Source organism: Hyla sarda, chromosome 5, assembly GCF_029499605.1.
Source record: "Hyla sarda isolate aHylSar1 chromosome 5, aHylSar1.hap1, whole genome shotgun sequence".
Lineage (NCBI taxonomy): Eukaryota > Metazoa > Chordata > Amphibia > Anura > Hylidae > Hyla > Hyla sarda.
The window spans coordinates 297,855,848-297,880,406 of record NC_079193.1 but is presented as its reverse complement, the minus strand read 5'-3'; the positions used below and the strand labels follow the sequence as shown (position 1 = coordinate 297,880,406).

At 41.5% G+C, this 24,559-nt stretch overlaps 1 protein-coding gene across 1 annotated transcript in view; it reads right to left on the bottom strand.

The window, feature by feature from the left end:
• NKAIN3 (sodium/potassium transporting ATPase interacting 3) overlaps positions 1-24,559 on the bottom strand; it is a 684,322-nt gene that overhangs the window by 160,083 nt on the left and 499,680 nt on the right. Inside the window, exon 4 of the mRNA XM_056522028.1 lies at positions 8,745-8,942. Coding sequence (XP_056378003.1) covers positions 8,745-8,942 — 198 coding nt within the window. The remainder of the gene's footprint in view (positions 1-8,744; positions 8,943-24,559) is intronic.

Below are 24,559 nucleotides of genomic sequence, written 5' to 3'. Positions count from 1 at the left end.
GGGGAGATTTATGAAAACCTGTGGAGAGAAAAAGTTGCAGAGTTGCCCATAGTAACCAATCAGATCGCTTCTTTCATTTATAAAGAGGCCTGTGAAAAATGAAAGAAGCGATCTGATTGGTTGCTATGGGCAACTCAGAAACGTTTCCTCTGGGCAAGTTTTGATAAATATCCCCCACTGAGTTGTGTGGCCCGTGCGGACTTCAATTCCAGCATGGGAGACATAGGCCACACTGAGCACTAAACACTGAAGTCCAATCAGAAAAGACCCAGGTCACATGCTAGAAAGGTGCGTCATTTCTTCTTGGGGGCCCAAGCAACATTCATCTGATGTGCTCACATGCAATTCTGAACCTACAGGGTAATGCTATCTCTTTTATTGAAGAGCTTATTAAGACAGGGAATATACCGTATATACTCGAGTATAAGCCGAGTTTTTCAGCACGATTTTTCGTGCTGAAAACGCCCCACTCGGCTTATACTCGAGTGAACTCCACCTGTCAACCCCTTCATCAGTGGTCTTCAACCTGCGGACCTCCAGATGTTGCAAAACTACAACTCCCAGCAAGCCCGGACAGCCATAGGCTGTCCGGGCATGCTGGGTGTTGTAGTTTTGAAACCTCTGGGGGTCCGCAGGTTGTAGACCACTGCGGCCTACGTCATCGTCCAGACCCCCCCCCTTTTGTATTGTACTCACCTGCCCTCGGCGGGACGTTAGTGTGAGCTGGTCCGGGCCATCTATGCTGCAGGGACCATCCGGTGGGAATGGTTAGTCGTTGTGGGCTGTCCATTTTCACCAGGGGGGCCTCTTCTCCGTGCTTCGGCCCTGGCACCGGAGTAGTGACGTTTCCTTGACGACGACGCACAGGGAAGTTCATGCGCAACGTTCCTTTGCGTCGTCGTCAAGGCAACGTCACTACTCCGGGGCCGGGGTCGAAGTGCGGAGAAGAGGTCCCCCGGTGAAAATGGACAGCTTGCAACGACTAACCATCCCCAACGGACGGTCCCTGCAGCATAGATGGCCCGGACCAGCTCACCCTAACGTCCCGCCGAGGGGAGGTGAGTACAAAACAAAAGGGGGGGGGGGGGGGTCTGGGCGATGACGAAGGCCGCAGTGGTCTTCAACCTGCGGACCTCCAGAGGCTGTCCGGGCATGCTGGGAGTTGTAGTTTTGAAACCTCTGGAGGTCTGCAGGTTGAAGACAACTGATGAAAGGATTGACAGGCGGTGATGATGAAGGGGGGGGTGGACGATGACGAAGGCCGCAGTGGTCTTCAACCTGCGGACCTCCAGAGGCTGTCCGGGCATGCTGGGAGTTGTAATTTTGCAACATCCAGAGTTCCGCAGGTTGAAGACCACTGATGAAGGGATTGACAGGAGGTGATGATGAAGGGGGGGGATGATGACGGGGGTCTGGATGATGACGGGGGGGGGGGGGGGGATGAAGTATTTCCCAGTTATGAAGTCAATAACTTTTCCTGGGTTTTTGGAGTAAAATTAGGGGCCTCGGCTTATATTCGGGTCGGCTTATACTGGAGTATATAAGGTAATGTACTGAAACTTTCTGATATAATTGTAATGATTTTGCCAACTTTTTGTGTACCTTATTGAATTCATATAGGAATATAGCACAAAGCAACTGTGAAAACTGTGTCTATAGATGGGAAAAACTCTTTCAGAGAAAGGTCAGTTAAATGTAACCCCTTCCTAGACAACCACGTCCAGTATAAAGTAGAAGCCAGACCTAGACGATGAATAAGCAATCTATTTCCAAAACCCTGACAATTCCTTCCGTCCTCTCATTACTATCCAAGAAGTAGGGCTGCAGATTTGTCTCTTTTGGCTCTGAATATGAAAGGTCACTTGTGTAAGCTCTTTCTGCTTGTGTACTGTGAAAATAGACAGACACCCTTCTCAAGAAATGTGAAATATCTTCATTCGGTCCAGACTGACAAGAGATAAGGAGACATTAAATGAAGCCTATCTAGAAAAACATGCAGCATGATCTGTGGGGCATAATGTTATAGAGCAGGAGGGGCTGTGTAGAATGACATGTAGTTTTGAGGGAAAAGAATCAGGGAGTCAGCATAGCTAGTATTTTATTCATTCTGATGCATGCAGAAAAAAGCCCATAAAGTTGTAGATATGTCATACATATAGGTACCCTATTCCATTTCTATATCAAATGTCGTAGTAGACACCATGTACATGTTAGCAAAGATGACTCATGTACCTTAATTAGCTTGCCCTTATTTATTCCCATCACTTAAGCCCTTAACGACATACGACGTAAATGAATGTCCAGGTGCGAATTCGGGTAGAAAACAGACATGGCGCACATCTACAATCTTGTATAATGATCTGATTGCTTCTCAGCATAATATCAAAAACTGTCGAGGTGCCCTGATACTTAACAAACCAGGACATACATTTACGTCCTATACATGATGCAAGCACTGGAATGTCATGCATGGCAGGTCCCGGCTGCTGATGACCCGCCGGTAATGGCGGACATCAGCGATCATGCTGATGTCCGCCATTAAACCCTCAGATGCCATGATCAATACAGATCACAGCATACGCGGCAATGCGGCACTTTGAATGGATGATCGGATCGCCCGTGGCACTGTCATGGGGTTTCGATCATTCAAGATGGCGGACGGAGGTCCCTTCACCTGCCTCTGTTTGTCTTTCTGGCGTCTTCTTCTCTGGTCTGCTTTCCAGCAAACCAGAGAAGTAGATCACCGATAACACTGATCAGTGCTATGCATATGCGTAGCACTGATCGGTATCTGCAATCTGAAGATTGCAAAAAATAATCCCCAGTGGGGACTTAAATGGCCCCTTTTCCCCATTTAGCCCCAAAAAGCGTTAAGAAAAATTAATAAACATATTTGGTATTGCCGCATGCATAAATCTGCCAACTTTATTCGCTCACAGGCCCTCATTTACTATTGCAAACCCGACATGTTTTGTCAGTTTGTGAGCCAGATTCTGTCACATTGCGCCAGAAATTCTTTCTGCGCCAGATTTTGCCCCAGAATTTGCGACAGAATTGAAAAAGCCCCGACTAACTCTCCATTTTGCTAAGAAAACCCAAAAGGGGCGTGGCCTCCAGAAAAGGGGGAGTGGTCTCTGAAAAGGGGCGTGTTCCTGACTTTTTCACAAAAAAACAACATATTTACTAAGGTTTCCACAGAAAATGTGGTGGATTTGAGCAGAGGAAAACCAGACAGATCAGAGCATGTGTAAAAAAAAAAGTGTAGGGAAAGTGGAAAATGTAGGGAAACCTTAGTAAATACCATGTAAAATAAATTGTAGGGAATTAAAACCCACAAAGAAACCTACACTCCACTCTTAGTAAATAAGAGCTACAGTGTTGGAAATCCTTCAGGGGAAGAGGGGCATATCCCTCCCATGTGGTGGTGGGAGGTAATTGGCGTGTCTGCTCATCTTTTTTCCATGACTCATGGACAAGCCTGAAATGCTGCAGGACTGGTTAGTGTCCCAGTAGGTATGGGGACCCCTAGTGGTAGGATTTTCAGGGGCCGTTTTCTATATTAAATATTCAACAAATTTAAACAACCATATTACAAAATGTCTTTTATCAGTCACAACATATAAAACATTTTTGAATCTGACAGTGCCCATTTAACACAATGAGACTTTCTACTTTTCATCAAGTAATCACCTTTCTTTACCACATTTGGGCAAAGGTAATTGGTGCTTGTGTTTCTGGTATGTTGGGTTCATACAAGGGGCTAAATCCATATAGCACACTGAATGCCGATTTTGATCTTGCTACAGATCATTAATGTAAAATATGGCTCAGTAGGCGCAATGGTATTGAACTTAGGGAAAGCCCAGACAGTTTATATTTTGCAATTGTAACAAGATGGGCTAAAAGGAGATCAAAAGTCCTTCACTATAAAGAAAAAAATGGCAGTATTGATATCACTGTATTCAAAGTCAGAGGAATTACAGTCAGAGGAATTACAGAAAAAGCAAAGAGATATTTATCTTTAGTGATAGAGGGAACAGACAACACAAAGGACAGACGGAAAATCTTTGCTTAAAGTCAGTTACTTTTGCTCCATAATCCCTCAGCTATCAATACATACTTTGTCCCATATAAGTTATGTTCTGTATTGTCTATTCTTAGACATAAAACTGGCAGCTCGTGAGATGAATACAATATCAGATTGTCTGTTGATTCCCAGAGCTTTGTGTTAGGTACACAATGCTCTTCTTGCTCTGCAAAATACATATGAATTGTTTAAAGAAGTAAACATCCGTCCAAACCTTGGTCCCAAACTAGAATGATTCCAAGACAACATGTGCCAAAAAAGTTGGGCTGGTTGGACAGTGCCCCCTTCCATAAAATACTAACCTACTTTTACAACAGAAGAGCCACAATCTACAAAGGTGCTATTCCTTTAACGCATGCATCTGGTATAGGAAGTGTATTGAAGAGTGCAAGTTTTCCTTGTAGGCTATAAATATTTATACCGCACCATTCCAAATATGCAATAGATCATGTATTTAGCTCCCTTTCTAGGAAGTCTGCCTTGGCATAAATATAATGCGTACACACTACTGGTCATTTGCCAACTAGTTTCTGTGATGCCGTACACAAATAACCTTTTTTCTGACTGGAGACTCTTGCTCCTTGGACTGAATAATAAGTCAGCAATGTGTTATGCATTGCTGGCTTACTGTCAGTATATTTGCTAGGTTGGGCTTTCTGCGCTATGCCCAATGAATTTGTCTGGCATGTCAGAAGTAAGAAGTGATGCTATGTGTAGCGTGGCATGGAAAGTACACAAAAGAGCATGTACTCCAGTCAAAGACAATTGTCCCTGCTCCTTTCAAAAAGTGCTATGCGGATAGCAGAGAGTGCTTTGCAACAGTTGTAGTGCACCAACTATAAAGTTGACAGTGGCTACAGCTGGATGTTTTTGGAGTGTGGAAGAAAACTCATGCAAACATGGGGAGAATATACAAGCTCAATGCAGATGTACTGTGAAAGTGATTGGGTCTCATCAAGTTACTGCCATAATGCCTCTGGGCTGCCCAATAATGTGTCATTGAGATCAACTGTAAATATCACCCCAACAGCTAAGTGTCCACAGACATCTGCCATGTACCTTGCAATATTTCTGTCTTTTTGCATTTACTATTTTTATGCCATACAATAAATCCAATTTTTCCCCCAAATCACATTTTCAATCTTCTCTACTCCTCTAAAAATGTTATATTTTTTGACCATTGAGCAAGCATTATAGGCAAAGAAATCAGTTTTACAATTTGACATGACGATAAAGAATAACACATACATTGAGAGAAGTAGTGGCTGTGCCTCAGATGTGCCTTATTGCCACAGGCTGAATGTTGTGGAGTCTTGAAGAATGGTTGGGATATTTGGTATTACACAAAATACCTTCTGCTAACGGCTTTAGCAGAGACACTGTACGCCAAACAATTGGGCTAATACTGTAAGTAACTGAAAAACAGTTCCATATCTATAATAATTCTATATTCTGTAGTGAAAATGCTAGGAGGACAAAGTATTTATGCATTAAAAGGAGTTCTAGGAAAAAGAAAAGCTAGGCCACTAGCTCCTTGTTTAGAGGTGTTCACTTAACCCCTTAGGACTACCCCTATTTTTGTCTTCAAGATGCAACATTTATTCTTATTACTTTTTACGCAGGATTGTTTTTATGAGTCAAGTTGTATTTTTCAATAGTATTTTTTTGGTACTGTTAAAGGGGTTTTGCAAATTTGTAAAGTTATCCCCTATACTTTTTGATTGTGAAGGAGGGGTGTCCAATTGCTGGGGCCCCCTGTGATTTCGAGAACAGGGACCGGAGTCTCTCATTAGAATGAAGTAGTGGCATGTCAGGTCAGGCATGTGTGGATCTCTCCAGTAGCTCTCGCATATGCCCCACTGCCGCTGCGCTCTAAGGGGAGACTCAGAACCCTGTTCTCGAGATTGAAAGTGGCTTCAGTGGTCGGACCAACCCCGATAATATAGTTATCCACAGGCCATCTTTACCTTTTTTTGAGTTTGTCAAGTAAGTAGGTTTATTATGCCGCATTGTGACACAATATGTGATGAAGCCCAATTGACAAAAGCAGATCGAGGTTACAATAGTAAATCAGGGCCAATGTCTCTTACCGCGTGGAATGCTGGAAAAGGTCAGAGACAACAGTAACAATAAAAGACTTGCACTACAGCACTTCCGAGTGTGGGTCTCATACATAAACACGAGACAAAGTGGTGCAAGGAGGTAATAGAAGAATATTTATTACACATTGTTTTAACTTAGCATCATGGGCTCAAATGCTGAAGGGAAAAAACACTGGAATACCCCTTTACTACAGATTCAAATGCCTATTCTGTGTCAGAATCAACATAAAATCTGCATGGAATCTGATCCCTTTTGTTTGAAATGTGAATTCCCACTGTAGTTCACACTATGGACTATGGCACTGGTATTTTCCAGTGTAGATTTTTAAATGCCCACCTTGTGACATAATGTAATGCCAGAGTATTTACACAGGATCCGCTGCAAATTTTAAGTTGTAAAATCCTCAGATCTGCAGCACATGCGGTGTGTGTAAATACACCCTAAAGGTAGGGTCACATTGGCTGTATTTTGCTGCATATTTTCTCCTGCATATCCACACCCATGAAAGCTTCACACTGCTCCTTCACTTTAAATGGGAACTCCGGTACATCTGGATATGGGATAAGTGTCTGACCACGGGCGTCTGACCACTGGGACCCCCTGCTATCTCCTGCCCAGCACCCTGGCTCTCTTTATGCATAGAGCAATCCGTGCAAGGAGACTGTCAACCAGAGATTGGTGTCAGAGGTCAGACCCCCTGCGATCAGACACTTATCCCCTATCCTAAGCATAGAAGAGAAGATGTTCTGTACTGGAGTTCCCCTTTAACTCTTGCCTTGCACTTCTGGAGTTCAGACAAATGTATGAGTTTCATTTCCAATTTGTACTGAGCCAAAATAGGGCTACCATAGGCTTCTATTTAGCTGTGCATGCCTCTTATTTGGTATTGAGGTACTAGGAGGGTTGTTTTTGTTTTTTACAGCTGTTTGTACACAAGTACTGTCCATACACACAGAGGGAGATTTATCAAAACCTGTGCAGAGGAAGAATGGTGCAGTTTTCCATAGCAGCCAATCAGATCGCCTCTTTAACCCCTTAACGACCACGGACGTAAATGTATGTCCTGATATGGAGTTACTTTGTGCACCAGGATGTACGTCCTGTACATGATTGCGAGCATCGAAGCGGTGCTCGCATCATGCACTGATAGCAGCCAGGGACCCGCCGGTAATGGCAGACTTCATTGATCGTGCTGATGTCTGCCATTAACCATTCAGATGCCGAGATCAATACAGATCACAGCATCTGCGGCAATGTGCATGTTTAAATGGATAATCGGATTGCCCGAGGCGCTGCCGTGAGGATCCGATCACCAAAAATGGTAGCCGTAGGTCCCTCACCTGCCTCTGACCGTCTCCAGGGGTCTTCTGCTCGGGTCTGAGATTGAGAAGACCAGAGCAGAAGATCGCTGATAGCACTAATCAGTGCTATGCCCTATGCATAGCATTGGACAGTATTAGCAATCAAATGATTGCTATAGATAGTCCACTATGGAGATATAAAAAGTCTAAAAAAAATTTGAAAAATCCCCTCCCCCAATAAAAATGTAAATTGTCCCTTTTTCCCATTTCACCCACAAAAAGCGTAAAAAAAATGTATTAAACATATTTGGTATCACTGTGGGCGCAAAGGTCTGAACTATCAAAACATAATGTTAATGATCCTCTACGGTGAACGGCGTAAACATAAACATTTGAAAAAGTAAAAAACTCTTTTTTGTCACAATCAATAAAAAGTGATATAAAAGTTTCATATACGCAAATGTAGTATTATTAAAAAGTACAAATCACGGCGAACAAAATGACCCCTCATACAACCGCGTATACGGAAAAATGAAAAAGTTATAGGTGGTCAAAATAGGGCGCTTTTAAACATACTGATTTTGTACAAAAAGTGTTTTAAAAGCAGTACAACAATAGAAAAATGGGTATCATTTTAATCATATTGACCCACAGAATAAAGAAAGCATGTCATTTTTACGGTAACGTTTACAGTGTGAAAACGAAACCCTCCAAAATTGGTTAAATTTCCTCACTAAAAAAATATTTTTGGGAGTTTGCCATACATTTTAAGGTAAAATTAGAGGTTTCATTACAAAGTACAATTGGTCACACAAAAATCAAGCCCTTATATGGGTCTGGGATGGAAATATAAAAGAGTTATGGATTTTAGAAGGCGAGGAGGAAAAAAACGAAAATGCAAAAATAAAATTGGCCTGGTTCTTAAGGGGTTAAAAGTTAAAGAAGCACTCTGATTGGTTGCTATGGGCAACTGCACCATTCTTCCTCTATGCAGGTTTTGTTCAATCTAAACCTATATGGATTCATTCCAGGGACCTGTACAACCTCTGTGCACTGTGTCATACAGGCTCCATTTACAGGGCCCTGTTGTGTGCAGGAGCCTGAATTATGATCACATGACCTAAAATAAAGTCAAAATTCATGAGTTCACTCCAAACTAATAACACAGAAGTGGCTAGTCCTTTTTAAACATTAGCAAGCAGAGCCTATACAGTGCATCTACAGAAGGAAAACTGTATAAGAAAGTGACTTACAGACAGGAGTATCTGAAAAGCACTGTGGATGACCTCTAGGTACTGAAACTCAATGATGCATCCTGTCACCGAGATGAACGAGTGATCTCCAAGGTCCCTGCTGGCTGGAGGAGGCACCACCCGTCGCACACAGCCGGGCCCATGTTCTCTCCACCATGAGCGATGAATGGAAATGTTAAATGTCATAAGATCTGTCTCCTACAAGAAGAAGTACAGGGAATTAATACATAGCCTGCAGGATATATTGTTTTCTACTAGTAGAATATCAAAATATTACGCTAAAACTGAACAGAACAAATACAAAAACACATTCCAATATTATTTTCCCTAAAGCTGTATAATATGTACAGCATGCACATAATTGTAATTTATTATTTTATGGAAAGTTCAATAAAATCAGTTATCATAAGAAAACTTGCTTTAGAATGTGGTGTACAATGGCTTTCTATTGTCTTTATTTACTATGGTTTGGTAGAGATATGAGGGTCATGAAAGCTTTGGTGTATTGAAGTTCTCTGAAAGGTTGTTGTCTAGACTATGGCTTAAAAAATGTGGTGGAATATTAGGTCCCATTTACATGGTTGATTTTTTTTGCTGATTTTGACATGAAATCGGAATATACATTGGTCCCCCAAGTTACAATATTTTCAGTGGTCTTTCCTGGACCATTATGGCTCTTGCTGGAAGTAGACCACAATGTCTTTGATCCAGCAGGAAAAAATGGATGTAGGTCAGGCGCCTGGGTGAAGGGTCTTATATCCCAAGGTCGGGATGCCAGAGTGAGGAAGCGGAGGCGTTTGGATAAAAGGCTTCCTTCTTTATTAGACTAAAAGAGACTACACGTTTTGCGAAGGGCCCCTCGCTTTTGGATAAAAGGAAGCCTTTTATCCAAAATGCCTCCACTTCCTCACTCTGGCATCCTGACCTTGGGATACAAGACCCCTGCACCCTGACCTGCATCCATTTTGTCCTGCTGGATCAAAGACATTGTGGTCTACTTCCAGCACCAGCTAGTCTGACCAGACCAACATCGCCGATGATCGGGGGTGATGCACGTCAGCCACGGGAGATTCATCTATAGTGTTTAACACACTTTTATGCTTAAACCAGTGTTGTGCCTGATGCGCAACAAAAGAAGGTGAGCTTACTCATCCCACCTTGTCTTCCTCCTTCTCTCATTCCACCACTTCAGAAACGGCACATAGATTGCACCCCCTTTGTTCCCTCTTTTTCTTTTGTATGTCATAATTTCCTGGACCATTGTAATTTGAAACCAGAAACATTCTAGACCTGTGGCACTAACCAATCAGTTTGGCCACTTTACTGCTAAAACACCCGTTTTACTACAGTGCATGCACTCAGTAATATCTTTCTATGGTACAGTGCAGTACTACATGTTCTACACTGCCCTCTACCTGTGCCAGAATGCGCTGATCCCTTAGACACCAGATGAAGGTGGACCCATGTTGTATTTGGACCCTAAAGAAGCTCCTACCCTCTTCAGAACCAATTTCCAGTTTTCAATAGAGTTTTGGTCTTAAGATATAATAGTTTCAACTATTGAACTTCAAGGAAGAATTAAAGGGGTTATCCAGGAATAGATAAACAGAGATAATTTATTTTAAAAAAATGCTCCATGTCTGTCTCCAGGTTGGGTGTGGCTCTGCAGCTCGGTTCCATTGAAGTGAATGGAGCCAAGTTGTAATACCACACACAACCTGGGGACAGAAATGTGCAGTTTTGGAAACAAATTAGCTCTATTCCTGGATAACCCCTTTAAGTAACCTGTCTCAGATTATGGGACTATTCCATGCCCAAAAACTACACCTAAGTCCACCGTGCTCAGAAAGCACATGCTGCCAGATTTCTGCAAATCATATCCAACAGAACAATCTGTCTATAAGGTGTTTACATGTGTATAATGTGTGATTTTTATTTTTTACTCTGCCTGTCACTCCATGCATTATTTTCTGGTGAGCTTCTCATAGTCTTTTGCATGTACACAGTACCGAATCTGAGCAAGTAGAACTGCATAGTAAAGTATGGTGGAGAGACAGAGCAACAGCCGGAAACACTGATGAAATGGAAGGCACTGATGCCTTCAGATTATGGTTGTACCAAGTCTATCTGGACTGTGGCATCACTGCCCTAGAAGCAACCTCTTTAGATGTCAAGTCATACTTTGCATGAGGATTGACCCAAATACTCAGGAAGTACAGTGGCCTGAAATATACCTTTTTTTAGTACAGTCTCTCAAAACCTCCAGCTCCAGGGCACTGAACTGGAGCAAATAAAGCAGTGTTATAATCAGTAAAAGAAAGTGATTTTTTATATTACTCTGCATATGGGGCTTTCAGATCACCAGAAAAAATAGGTAATTTGTTGTTTTTTATTACTAAGACTATAACCTCACATGTGGGGTAATTGAGCCGTTGAGAAACACAATATGCTACTTTTTATGGAGCACGGCCTGCAGCAGAGGAACCTGTTACTACACAACAGAGTGTATTATGTTCCCCTTTATCACTTGTGTTCCTAAAGGAGATTACGTATCTAGTAAATGTAAAATGTTTATAGCAATATTGTTCCTGCTAAAAAAAAAAAAAATTTCTACAACCCGCCAGTGCCTCTGTCTCCCATATGTATGAGTTTCCCGATATCTCCCACAGACCCTCCAGTCTCGCAGCAGTAGTGGGGCACACAGAGGCATTTATCCTGCTCGCCGCGCATATGTTTTACCAGACATAACTTCCCCGTCTAACAGAGCTTACAGCGCGGTATCTGTCATTGCTAGAGCTCAGGGACAGATATCAGAGGGGCGATTCTATTAATACTTGACTTTCCTCTCGCTGCGTAAAAACTAGTCTTAACCCCTTCCTGCCTTGTGCTGTAAATGTGTGGAATCAAGCATTCAAAGGGGTTTTCCAAAAATCTACATTTATTAACAGGATAACCGATTGCTGGGGGTTAAAGGGGTATTCCGGCTTTATACATCTTCTGCCCTATCCAAAGGTCAGGGGATAAGATGTATGATTGCAGGGGTCCGGCGCTGCCTTCGAGCCTGAGACATTACGTCACAGCCACACCCCCACCATTCATGTCTATGGGAAATTCCTGGGGGCTGCAGAATGCTGGGGGCTGCACCGGGATTGCGGAGGTCCCAGTGCCGGGACCCCTGCGATCACACATTTTATCCCCTGTCCTTTGGATAGAGGATAAGATGTATAAAGCCCCCTAAATACCCCTTTACGTTGATCAGGAGAATGGGAATCCTGTGCACCCTTTTTTATCTCACCGCATGGATAAGGGATTGATGTAAATTTTGGGATAATCCCTTTAACTCTCAGTGATGTACGCTGTGATTGATTTTGCCCACATGATCAATCATTGGAGACAGGCCGGGATGGTTGTGATTGACAGCCACCACCCCGCTTTGGATTAGAGAAAGCTCAGATCCTGACAATGTATCCCTTGTAATGCCGCAATCAATACCAACTGCAGACTGACAGAGGAGAAGCTATGCTCTAACACATATAAAAGGCCAAGGAACTTACTGTAGCTATATCAGTGCATTAACATTACAAAATAAAAAGTTAAGTTTAATAAAAAAAAATGAGTTGCATTTAAATAAAAAATACAGATGGTTTTTTAATACAAAGGTTACACTCACACTGAATGACCACTTTATTAAAACATATTTTCTTTCATGATTGATGGAAAGTAGACATGTGACATAGGAGTGCGCAAAATTAACTGAGCAGGTTTTTTGTGGATCGGTGTTAGTGTGAATCTACATTCCCTTATGTTCTAACAGCAGCACAGATGGGGTTCCACCTGGTAGGACTGATGGAATTGTTATAGAATAATAAATTGAATTAAAGTGAAACCACACCCACATTAGCCCCTGTTAAGTAAGGGAACACCATCACCCATAGGACTGATGGTGATCCCCTCTTTTTTGGGGATCTTCTGCAGTATTTTTATTTCTATTCTTGGAAACCTGCATTTTTTCATTCCAATCTTTTTTCCCTTATTTTATAGGGAATGCATCCTCATTTTTTACCAGTGGAAGTTGTTTTTTTTAGTTTTATATTAAGACCTCCTTGTTCTAGCAGGTCTATAATGCTGAGCTCCTGTTGATATGTCTTTTCCTCCTGCTGGATTTACCTGCAGGTTGGAGCTTCTATGTGTACATGCGTCTGGTGGCTCTGTAATTTGACTGTATAGCTATGCTCCATTGGTGGCAGCTTTGTTTTCCTGTCAGTTGCTTGACTGACGGTAGCTTATCAGCTTACCTCGGCTACGCCGAGCCGGGGGTTGCACGTCCTGTACTGGCCGACGCCTTTTTTCAGAAGTGGTGTCACTAACCAGTGATGTTCCTTCCCTTACCTCTCTGCTTGGTCCCTGCTCTTACAATAAAGATTCTTGAGAGGACATTTCTGTTGTGCTAAAGGGATTATCATCTCCCCATTTGAGTTTACGGAGGATATGGACATGAAGTATGTTACTATCAAGATAACTGCCTAGCAATTACATCTGCAAAAAGAATTGGGGAATTGCAAGCTTTGTCCGCTTACGAACCTTACGAGCATGACCGAGCCTAACCGAGTCCTGCTGAGATTCATGCCATCATTCATCCCTAAAGTGCCAACATTCCATAACATCAACCAAGTAATTTTACTTCCAGTTTTTGTTCCACATCCATCCTCGGATGAAGAAAGAGGTCTGAATTGCCTTGATATTTTGAGATTTCTCTTGATCTACCTAGATAGATCAAGGGAGTTTGGCAAGGGAGAGAATCTTCTATTACTCTTTTCAAGGGCCAGGAAGACCACAAAGCCTCAAAACCCTCCATCAGCCAATGGGTAAAAGAAGTAATTCAAGAATCCTTAATTTCTCAGAATCTAGAACCACCTTGCTCTTGGTAAGAACTCACTCAACCAGGTCTGCATCTACTTCCTTTGCGGCAAGGAATTTAGTTCCTTTGGAACATATCTGTAAATCAGCATCTTGAAGTTCTCACTTCACATTCATCACCCACTAAAGACTGAATACCATAGTTGCAGATTATTCTTCATTTGGGTGTACAGTATTATCTGTCACAACGCCCTACCTCCTAGGGTTTCTGTTTTCCATATACCCATCCATGCTGCTGGTAGGACATAAAGGAATTGTTAATTTCCAACAATAATTTGTTTTCCCTTAGTTCTAACAGCAGTACACAAATATCCCTCCCTTAGTTATATTTACTATAATTATTGTTTCTTATTATTAAGTTTATTTTTTCTCTTGTATATTACACAAGGGACTGAAGGTTTTCCCCTCCTTTATAGGGGCTAATGTGGGTGTGGTTTCACTTTAATTCAATTTATTATTCAATAAAAATGCCATCGGTCCTACCAGTTCGCGGGGGGTGGAAGACCCCATCTGTGCTGCTGTTAGGACTAAGGGAAAACAAATAATCATTAAAAATGAATGATTAGAATGAAAAAAAATCAGAGATCATTGGTGCTAGACTACCTGTTTGTGGAGTTTTCTCATACAGTGGTGTAAATAGTATATCATAACAGTTCGAAGAAAAACATCCAGTGAAAAGGGATACTGTGGAAGGGAACAAGTTATCAACCAAAGGGGTTACAAGAGTACAAAGCTGGCACTCCAAATAAAGTATCTTAATGCATAACTCATCATTCCTGTAACAACGGCAGTAGGCAGCCACTGGCATGCAGCACATTATGCTGCTTACCTTGGCCAAGTGAACCTTCGGCTCCTTCTCCCCACTGCAGACTCCGGACAGTTTCTGGCCCACCCAGTAGGAGCTTCACGCATGCACAGGCTGTTTCTTTTAGGGTCTGTGCCTGTCCCTAAGTCCTCTCCTTCTCCAGTCCCTGCCAGACACTACCTATATGAGAGCACTTCTTCCTTCCTGTGGTGACTGAGTAACACTGTAGTTTTCCACAGCCAAGGACCCATATTGTTGACGACACCTCTATACTCTAAGCTTGGTAGACACCACCTGGCTGCTTGTGAGCCACTCAGCTCTGCTGCAAACACCATCTGAGCTCTGCAGCAGCAGACTCTATTTGCTGCACTAATACCATCTTCAGCATCAGCTTGTCTCTCCTGCCAGTATACCCGATGATTGGAAGCCAGCTGCCACTTAACTGGCCAGGTGCCAACAAACTGGGACCACTCTTAATGTAGTGACCTGGTATTTTGCATTTCCCCTGCCGCTGACACCCACCTCCGCATCTTGGGGAGGGATAAAGGGTGAAGACTTAGGGGAATACTTAGACTCCGCTCCCATGTTTGACCCAAAGCCAAACTGGTAAGTGGCAAAGTTCGTCCACACTGGTTGGCATGTTACAATTTCTTTGCAAAAATGTATTATAATGGGCAAGCAACCAGTACCAGTGCCATCACTATGTACTGGAAACAGAATGGCAAGACTTCCATGTGTAAAAGAAGGCAAAAACTGGATCACTGAGAAAAAACATTGCATAGCCAGAAGAATCAAGAATGGGAGAGGCAGAATTTGGTATAAGCAGCATGAATCAATGTCCCCTTTAGGTATCAACAGTTTAGGCTGGTGGAGGTAATGCAATGATGTGGGGAATGTTTTCTTGACACACCCTCAGTCCTCTGACGCCTGTGGATTGATGTTTGGCATTGCTTCAAACCAAGTTTATCCCTTTATGGCAGCTGTTTACCCTATGGTAGAAGGACACTTTCAATGGGACTATCTACCATTCCACAAGTGTTGTTGGTTCCAATACAATGACAGAAAGTTTTTCTCACTTCCCTGTTCCTCATAGTCCCCAGATCTTTATCCCATACAACATCTCTTGGTCGAGGTAGAACTGTCATAGTATGTCAGAATAACTAAGAATAATGTCAGAATAACAAGAAGTTATTATGACCACATGGGCTAATATTACTGTGGAATTTAATCACCTAGTAAAATCATTGCTACAAGGAATTGCTTGCAGTTCTAAAAGCCAAGGAGGTCCAATGCAGCATTATTAGAGTGTCTATAATAAAATGGAACAGATGGGCCTAAGATTTTCCATGAGAGAGTACTTAAAAGCATGTGGAGAATTATAGGCCATTCATTCTCCACTGGGCTTTTTGGCATAAACAAAGTAGCTCAGTCCCAAAAGTAAAAGAGCTTGCTCTCTGGTGGTGTTGATTGGAGGTAGCTTTTCTGCAAGTCAGGGATAACTCCTTTAAGAACCTTAACACATGACTGGGGATAACCAAGCTAAAATGTAGCCTCCTTGTAGATCAGCTGAACATATGAAGTCCAACTCTTGCTGCTCATTTTCCCAGCAACACAAGTGAAGAACTTATAAGAATCGGTGACCAAGTTGTCATATATGGGCAGGTATTTAACTCTCTCTAGTTCTCACCGAGAACCCCTGTCCATGCCTATTACATAGTCACCCTAAATGGCAACTCCACAACTAGAAGACAATCCCTACTCTGAATAAGTGCAGGGATGTCACAGATCAAAACATGAAAGTACAGTAAGGTCAGGGAAATGCAATCAGAACACAATGGGTTAACACGCACAATATACAATACTAACAGGGAGACATAGTTACATAGTTACATAGTTACATAGTTAGTATGGTTGAAAAGAGACATACGTCCATCAAGTCCAACCAGGGGATTGAAGGGAAGGATGTAAGGGGATAAGGGAAAGGGATGTAGTTTTATAATTCTGCATAAGCATTAATGTTATTTTGTTCCAGGAATGTATCTAACCCTGCTTTAAAGCTGTTAATTGTTCCTGCTGTGACCAGTTCCTGAGGTAGACCGTTCCATAAATTCACAGTCCTCACGGTAAAGAAGGCGTGCCGCCCCTTTAGACTAAACCTTTTCTTCTCCAGACGGAGGGAGTGCCCCCTCGTCCTTTGTGGGGGTTTAACCTGGAACAGTTTTTCTCCATATTTTTTGTATGGGCCATTTATATACTTATATACGTTTATCATATCCCCCCTTAAACGTCTCTTCTCAAGACTAAACAATTGTAACTCCTTTAATCGCTCCTCATAGCTAAGATGTTCCATGCCCCATATTAGTTTAGTCGCGCGTCTCTGCACCCTTTCCAACTCCGCAGTGTCCCTTTTATGAACAGGCGACCAAAACTGAACAGCATATTCCAGGTGAGGCCGTACCAATGCTTTATAAAGGGGGAGTATTATGTCCCTGCCCCTCGAGTCCATGCCTCTTTTTATACATGACAATATCCTGCCGGCTTTGGAAGCAGCAGCCTGACATTGCATGCTATTTTGTAGTCTGTGATCTACAAGTACAAACAAACAAACAGAAAGGATTGTCAGCAAGATGGATCAGAAAGCCAAGAGGACTACAAAAGTACAGAATCGAGTATAAAAGGGTTAACCAAATTCAGAGTGACAAAACCAGGAAAACAGAATCAGATGCAGATGCAGGTAATGCAAGCTTTAGAGACAAGCTCTTTCACAGGCAAAGTCTAAGAGCTTTATTCTATTCTATATTTATTTTATATTATAAAATCTAAGGCTTTAAAAGAGTTATCAAGGAATAGAAAAACAGAGCTAATTACTTTAACAACAGATGGTTGTGTGTGGTATTATAACTTACAACTAATAGACCACCAAAGGTGGTCCAAAAATACCCTTGGGTTCCCAACCATCAACTATTTACAGGATTTTATTAGGAGGGTCCAGAACAGAAATAATAATAATAATAACTGACGCAATTAGAATGTGAAAAATGAAAGATGAAAAACACACATTAAAAACACTGGCCATCATTTATTAAGAGTGGAGTTTAGGTTTCTTTGTGGGTTTTATTTTCCTACAATTTATTTTCCATGGTATTTACTAAGGTTTCCCTACATTATCCACTTTCCCTACACTTTGCTTTTTTTTACACATGCTCTGATTTGTAGGGTTCTCCTCAGTTCAAATCCACCACATTTTATGTGGAAACCTTAGTAAATATGTTGGGTTTTCAGAGACCACGCCCCCTTTTCCCGGCGGCCACGCCCCCGTTTCTGGTTTTCTTAGCAAAATGGAGAGTTAGTTTGGGTTTTTTCAATTCTGGCGCAAATTCTGGCGCAAAATCTGACGCAGACAGAATTTCTGGTGCAATGCGACAGAATCTGGCACACAACCCGACAAAAAATGTTGGGTTTACAATAGTAAATGAGGGCCACTGTGTGCAAATAATCACCATAATTGCAAGGGATGTGGGTTCTACTGGCTCCATTATTGGTTTTTAGGTTGTAGCGGACATTTATGCAAACAATGTCCCTTATCTACTACTATTGCACACAGCAAATTAAAACCATTAACAATGCCCCCCTCAACGTTTCACCACCTAAGTGGCTTTGTCAAGAGGCATGTGTGCACATGTCTGAGCTCCCTCTGTTCCATCCACTGCTTCCCTGCCGAAGACGTATACCCCGTCGGTGATCAGCTGCACAAAACCGAGTGCTCCGATCTTCTTTTTCTTTGGTAGTGATTGTAATTTATTTTTTTCTTATATGCCGCAAATTTATCGCCCCCCCCCCCCCTGCCCCGTGATATTATGATAAATTTGTTGCACATAAGCAAAACCAAAGCAAGAAAACTAATCTAAAACACATTCTCTAAAGACAACAACAATAAATCTCCCCCTTAATGCCTTTTTCTCAACAGTTTTAAAGTCCAATAGGGAAGCCAGACTTTGATGTCTATATCTCCCTTTAAATTCAGTCCTGGCTTTGTCATATTAGGCAGAATGTCACAGAGCTCATAATAAATCAGACACAAGCTTCGACCCCTTTTATATTCTATTTTTAGTCATTGATAAATATTTCACATAGCTCTGACTAACCAGTTGTTGTCACACATTTTTGAAAGACTATGGCCCACATTTATCATTGTAGGTGTAAGTGAAGCATTTTTTTACACCTTTTTTTTGTGTGCTGGTAATGTGTAGGAGCACCAAATTTATTAAATGTTCACAGAGCAGGTACACATTTTCTCAAATTTCTCTCTTCACATACACTAAAAAGCTACGCCAAGTCTGGGATGGTGTAGTTTTAGAGGCTTTTCAGTGGCTTTGCGCCTTTTTTGCGCCTTTTTACAAAAAGGCGCAGTTCATAAATCCCGTCTATATCATGTGTATTGCCAAAATCGGTGGATTGCAACTCAAAATCAGTGGATTGCAACGCAAAATCAGCAGAAATGTGTAAACAAAAAGGCGCAAAAAAGGCGCAAACAAGCCCTACTTGCGCCTTTTTGTGCCTCATTTAGACCGAAAAAACTGTCTAAAGACCATGATAAATGTCGGCCTATATTCAAAAGTGCCTTAAGCGTCATTAGCAGCTTGAAAATCATTATTCCGGTGTTTGATAGCAATTTTTTTTCTCCTCCACTTCTAGATTAAGTTTACCTGCGAGAAAGCAATTTAATTTCAAGTCCTAAAGTTGGATTTACTACGGATTTAGGTGTGCTTGAGAAAAGCTCAAATTATATGAAAAAAATTTGCATTTTAGTGCAAATTAGACTAAAATGTCTCGTGAAATGTTTGCCTCCCAGAAGAAGGACTCCTGTCCGAAACGGTCGTAGGGGTGGACGTCTACTGGCTGCGCATTTTACATTGTATGTGTGGGTATTTTTGCAGTTTACACCTTTTGTACTAATGCACTTTTGATTTAATACCTGATGTTTACTTGCACTTTCAGAATAGTATTGTCCAGATCCATTTGTACTGGGGCATATATATTACGTGTTGTGTGCAACCTGTATATACCTACTTCACTATATAGCAATACAGAGTGTAGCACGACCCCGCCCCCCTTGTGACATCACTCCCCACCCCCTGAATGCAAGTCTATGGGAGGAGTGTGATGGCTGTCACACCCCCTCCCATAGACTTGGATTGAGGGGGTGGGGCGGGACACCACAAAGGGGTGGATTCATGATGCAACGAAACTCCGACAGACATGGAGTGAACATCACTCTGTGCAGCTGCCACAGGTGGGTGTCTGCATGAGAGATTGCGGGGGTCCCCAGCGACCGGGCCCCCATGATCAGACATCTTATCCCCTATCCTTTGGATAGGGGATAAGATGTCTTAGTGCCAGAGTACCTCTTTAAGAAATAAATTGAGCTGATAATTTCCTATTTTCTTCTGCTTGGTTTACACTTCCTGTAAAGCAACTTTTATGTTATACATTTCCAATTCAGGTGAACAGGATGCTGATATATACCACAGTGTGCCCCTGCCAGATCAATTCATCTCTACAATTGTCTACAATTAACTTTTTCTGACAAATTTGTAAACATATAGAGGGAGGTTTATCAAAACCTGTCCAGAGGAAAAGTTGCTGGGTTGCCCATAGCAACCAATCAGATCGCCTCTTTAATTTTGCAGAGGCCTTGTTAAAGATGAAAGAAGCAATCTGATTGGTTGCTATGGGCAACTCAGCAACTTCTCCTCTGGACAGGTTTTGATGAATCTCCACCATACTGTTTTTCGTGGGACTCAAAAGTTTGTTTGACAACTTTTATACGAAAACAGAATAGCTCAGCCACCTTGAAGTATGCTTGCAAATTTTCTTTGTTTCATGGCAACTAGAAACTGTAGTGACTGAGGGTAACTTACTCTATGTATCAATCAAAGTAGCCTGAGTTGTGCCTTAGCCACTTTAGGGTAAATGGGGGAGATTTATCAAAACCTGTCCAAAGGAAAAGTTGCTGAGTTGCCCATAGCAACCAATCAGATTGCTTCTTTCATTTTGAAAAGGCCTCAGAAAAATGAAAGAAGCAATCTGATTGGATGCTATGGGCAACTCAGCAACTTTTCCTCTAGACAGGTTTTGATAAATCTCCCCCAATGTGCCTAAATAAGGCATACCCTGTGAAAAGGTAAGTATACAAGAAGAAAATTAAAAAATGGTGGGTAGGGTGGTGCACATAGTGACAAACGTCACAAGGAAGTGAAGCCCTTCCCACAAATACAGCCTGCCAGATCAGCCTCCATGCTTGTGATCATGGCAACCAACCATAGCAACCGAGCATAACTTACCCTATGAATTGAGTAAAGCGGCTTGAGTTGTGCATTAGCCAACATAGGATGAATATGTCTAAAGAGGGCAAAAATCTAACAGATAGGATAGGTATACACATTATTTATACCTCAAACATGAACCCTCATTATTCCCATAACAAGAATGTGCAAACTGCTACCATACTTTCGAGTGGAATTGAGATGTCGCAGAAACAGAAAGGATTTCATCAATGGAGCTTCCTGAATAACCTGCCGGAACATGCGGATTGGAGGTAACTGGCCTGTCCCTATGTAGTAGAATGAACTGATGCAGCTATAGAGATCATTCCTAAGTGGATAGTGACATATGGAACGTATTTTTTAAACTACAATATCATGACTGAATTTTGAAAAGAAGAAAAGGATTGCACTCACCGACCGTACAGTGTTTTATCGATAGTAGTCAGGCATAACGAGCTGGTAAAAGAGCGGAGGCTGGGGACGTAACCGGGACAGACTGTTTCACGTTGAGTAACGCTTCTTCCAGCCGGCATACCAGCTGGAAGAAGCATTACTAAACGTGAAACAGTCTGTCCAGGTTACGTCCCCCGCCTCTGCTCTTGTACCAGCTCGTTATGCCTGACTACTATCAATAAAACACTGTAAGGACGGTGAGTGCAATCCTTGTCTTCTTTTCAACATTGTTTACGCACCTTATTTGATTTATGCACCGCCTTATCCAACACTATACTCTGGGAATCCTCACGCTATCCACATCAGTCACCTGTCCAACTGCAGCCTTAGTTTTGTAGTGCCGGACCACTTTTTCTCTATCATTGAACACAATATCATGACTGATGGCTCAGAAAAGGATGACAATGGTCTATCAGGTGGTGACTCCGTCAGTACCCCAACAACTTGTACGGCACCAGAAACTCCCAGTAACAGCAACTTCTAGCACCAGGCACCAGCAACTCGTACGTAACCAGACACCTGCCAAACTACTTACTTACGGCTTAGAATGTGACAATGACATCTGATGATACTTGCCTATTCTAATGATAGAAAAATATGGATGCCTGCTAGTTATAAATGATAGTGTCATGTGATGGCCTTTTACCTTAGTTGCAAAAATTAGGAGCAAGTAGGTAACTGATATGGCCTTGAATGACACTGCGGGATACTCCGGGAATCAGTGTGTTAATTCCTTATTCCTTATGATTGAACCTGAACCTTGACAGACTTGGTTATGACTGAACCTAAACGTGTGATGGGCTCAGTGAAGCTACTGTACCACTAGATAAGACATATTATGTTATCAGATATGTGCTTTGACCGAGCCTTAAGCATTGACAGAATTCGATGACGTGCCTGCCTGAAGACATGTTAAATTTGAAACCGGAATTGTGCCTGTAGATGTGAAAGCTCTTAGACAGAAAAACAAGTATCATACACATAAAATGTTATCATTCAATAAAAAGGTATATGCAAGAACAAAATTTTCACCGCCAACCTGAAGACGTGTCAGAGATATCAGATATGAATGATGCAACTAACTGGAAAGCATGACATGTAACATTGGCATGCAATGAAGTAAGGAAACTGAAGGTGTGATGGGTATGAAGAGTCTGACCTGAAGACAAGATAGGTATGATAGGTATGCCATGCTGCATCTAGAAAAATAAGGTATATCTGAAACATCAAGTGCCCCCCCCAAAAAAAAATATTTATCATGTGAATATCACACATGAAAGAAGTCACTGTCGCACTAACCCTAAAACATAACTTTTAATAAATTACTCTATAAAAACTCACAGAAGAAAAAAGCCCTCCAGAAAGAAACTAAGTGTACAAATGTAAATGGAGATTATAAAAGGGACTACATATATAACTCACAGGAGCCAGATAATGTATAATGGGTGGGTCAATGCAGTGCACCAAAACATGCCCAATGTTGTAGAAAGATCAAGTGTATATCTCACAGAATTACCTCTGACAGGTACCAGGTATAGTCAAGTGTGGACAATGACAACTAATGATTGGAGCATGTAAAGATTAGTATAAAAAAACAACTAGAATACCACTACAAAAGCACATGTACATGCTCCAGCATGTTTCATCCGGTAGATGCCAGGATCTTCAGGGGACAAAACTGTAGCAAACGGAACCTCCAATGTAACTCAACCACAAACACATGTGGATAATGGACAAAATAAACTAAAATGCATCAAAACAACATTGGCCATAAAGGACTGATGAGAAGGCTCATAATAGGGCTACTTACAGTTACCCTACACTGAAGCCGTGATGTGAAAGGGTCCAATATCTTACAAGGACTGGTGTTTCCCATTGCAATTAGTCATTAGGAAGTCCCTTCGTCCAACCTAGGCCATGTTCACACATTGCAGTTGCATTACAGTTTTACTCCAGTACTGTTTCAGTTCTGCAGTGCTTTTACTGTGAATATGCAGTACCATGACAATACCGTAACAGAACTGCAATAACACTGCAACATGTGAACACAGCCACAGACTCTCTAAAGCAATTATTCAGTCCCACTGTTTGCTAATATCTTTAAGCCAACAGCTAAAATGTTAAATTGTCCAGATATTAGTTACCAAAAATATGGTAACAATGTTCCTCTTTACTTTGTTTAAACTGGTGTAACATTTTTGAGTTTTGTTGTGTTTTCTAATGTTGAAGAACAGCAAAACTGATTATTAACAATATGTCCTTTTAACATATATCCTGCTGCTATATAGTATTGCGGGGAAAGTTTCATGATAACTTTCCATTAATTCCTGTAGATCAGCACCTCCTATAACACGATACCTGCAGATTATACTTATGGCAGATTTTTTGAGTGCTGTAAAATACATAGCTTTTTCACTTTCCAGGTACAAAACCTGATGCTACTCCAAAAAAAGAGATAAACTTTGGAACAGTTGGAAAAACTCATGGGCTGACATTTATCATTGTCTTTAGACAATTTTTTGTGTCTACAAAAGGCGCAAAAAAAGGCACAAGCAGGGTTTACTTGCGCCTTTTGGTTTACACATTTCTGCTGATTTTGAGTTGCAATCCACTGATTTTGGCAATACACATGATATAGAAGGGATTTATGAACTGCGCCATTTTGTGAAAAGGCACAAAAAAGGCACAAAGCCACTAAAAAGTCTCTAAAACTACACCAGCCCAGACTTAGCTTATCTTTTTGGTGTATGTGAAGAGAGAAATTTCAGAAAATGTGACCTGCACAAAATTTATCAAATACTCTGTGACTATTTAATAAATTTGGTGCTCCTACACTTTACCAGCACACAAAAAAAGGTGTCGAAAAATGCTTCACTTACACCTACAATGATAAATGCCGGCCATTGCCTTTGCCGATAGCTCTGTGTGCGTATAAACACCAACAGGCATCTGCCACCATTTTAAAAGCATAAAAAGTGTAGTGCAGTAAGGGTGACCTAAGAGTGTTATACAGTATTTTAAGGACTCTAAGAAAGTGCTATACACATATTTTTGGGCTATTGGTGAAGTACATGTTCAGACCGAACTTTACTCAGAAGAACCAAACTTTTCACCAGAGTTTGGTGAACCAAACTTTAAAAAAAATAAATAAATCTTTATTGCTGAGGATTAGATAAGCCAGTAATGCTTTGCTCAGTTGAATAACATGCTGTCTTCATTTAAAAAGGTGTCCTATTCATTACAAAATTCCCCTTACTTTTTAATTTCACTATTTATTACCATTAATTATCTCACTGTTGTCATTAAACTAAATT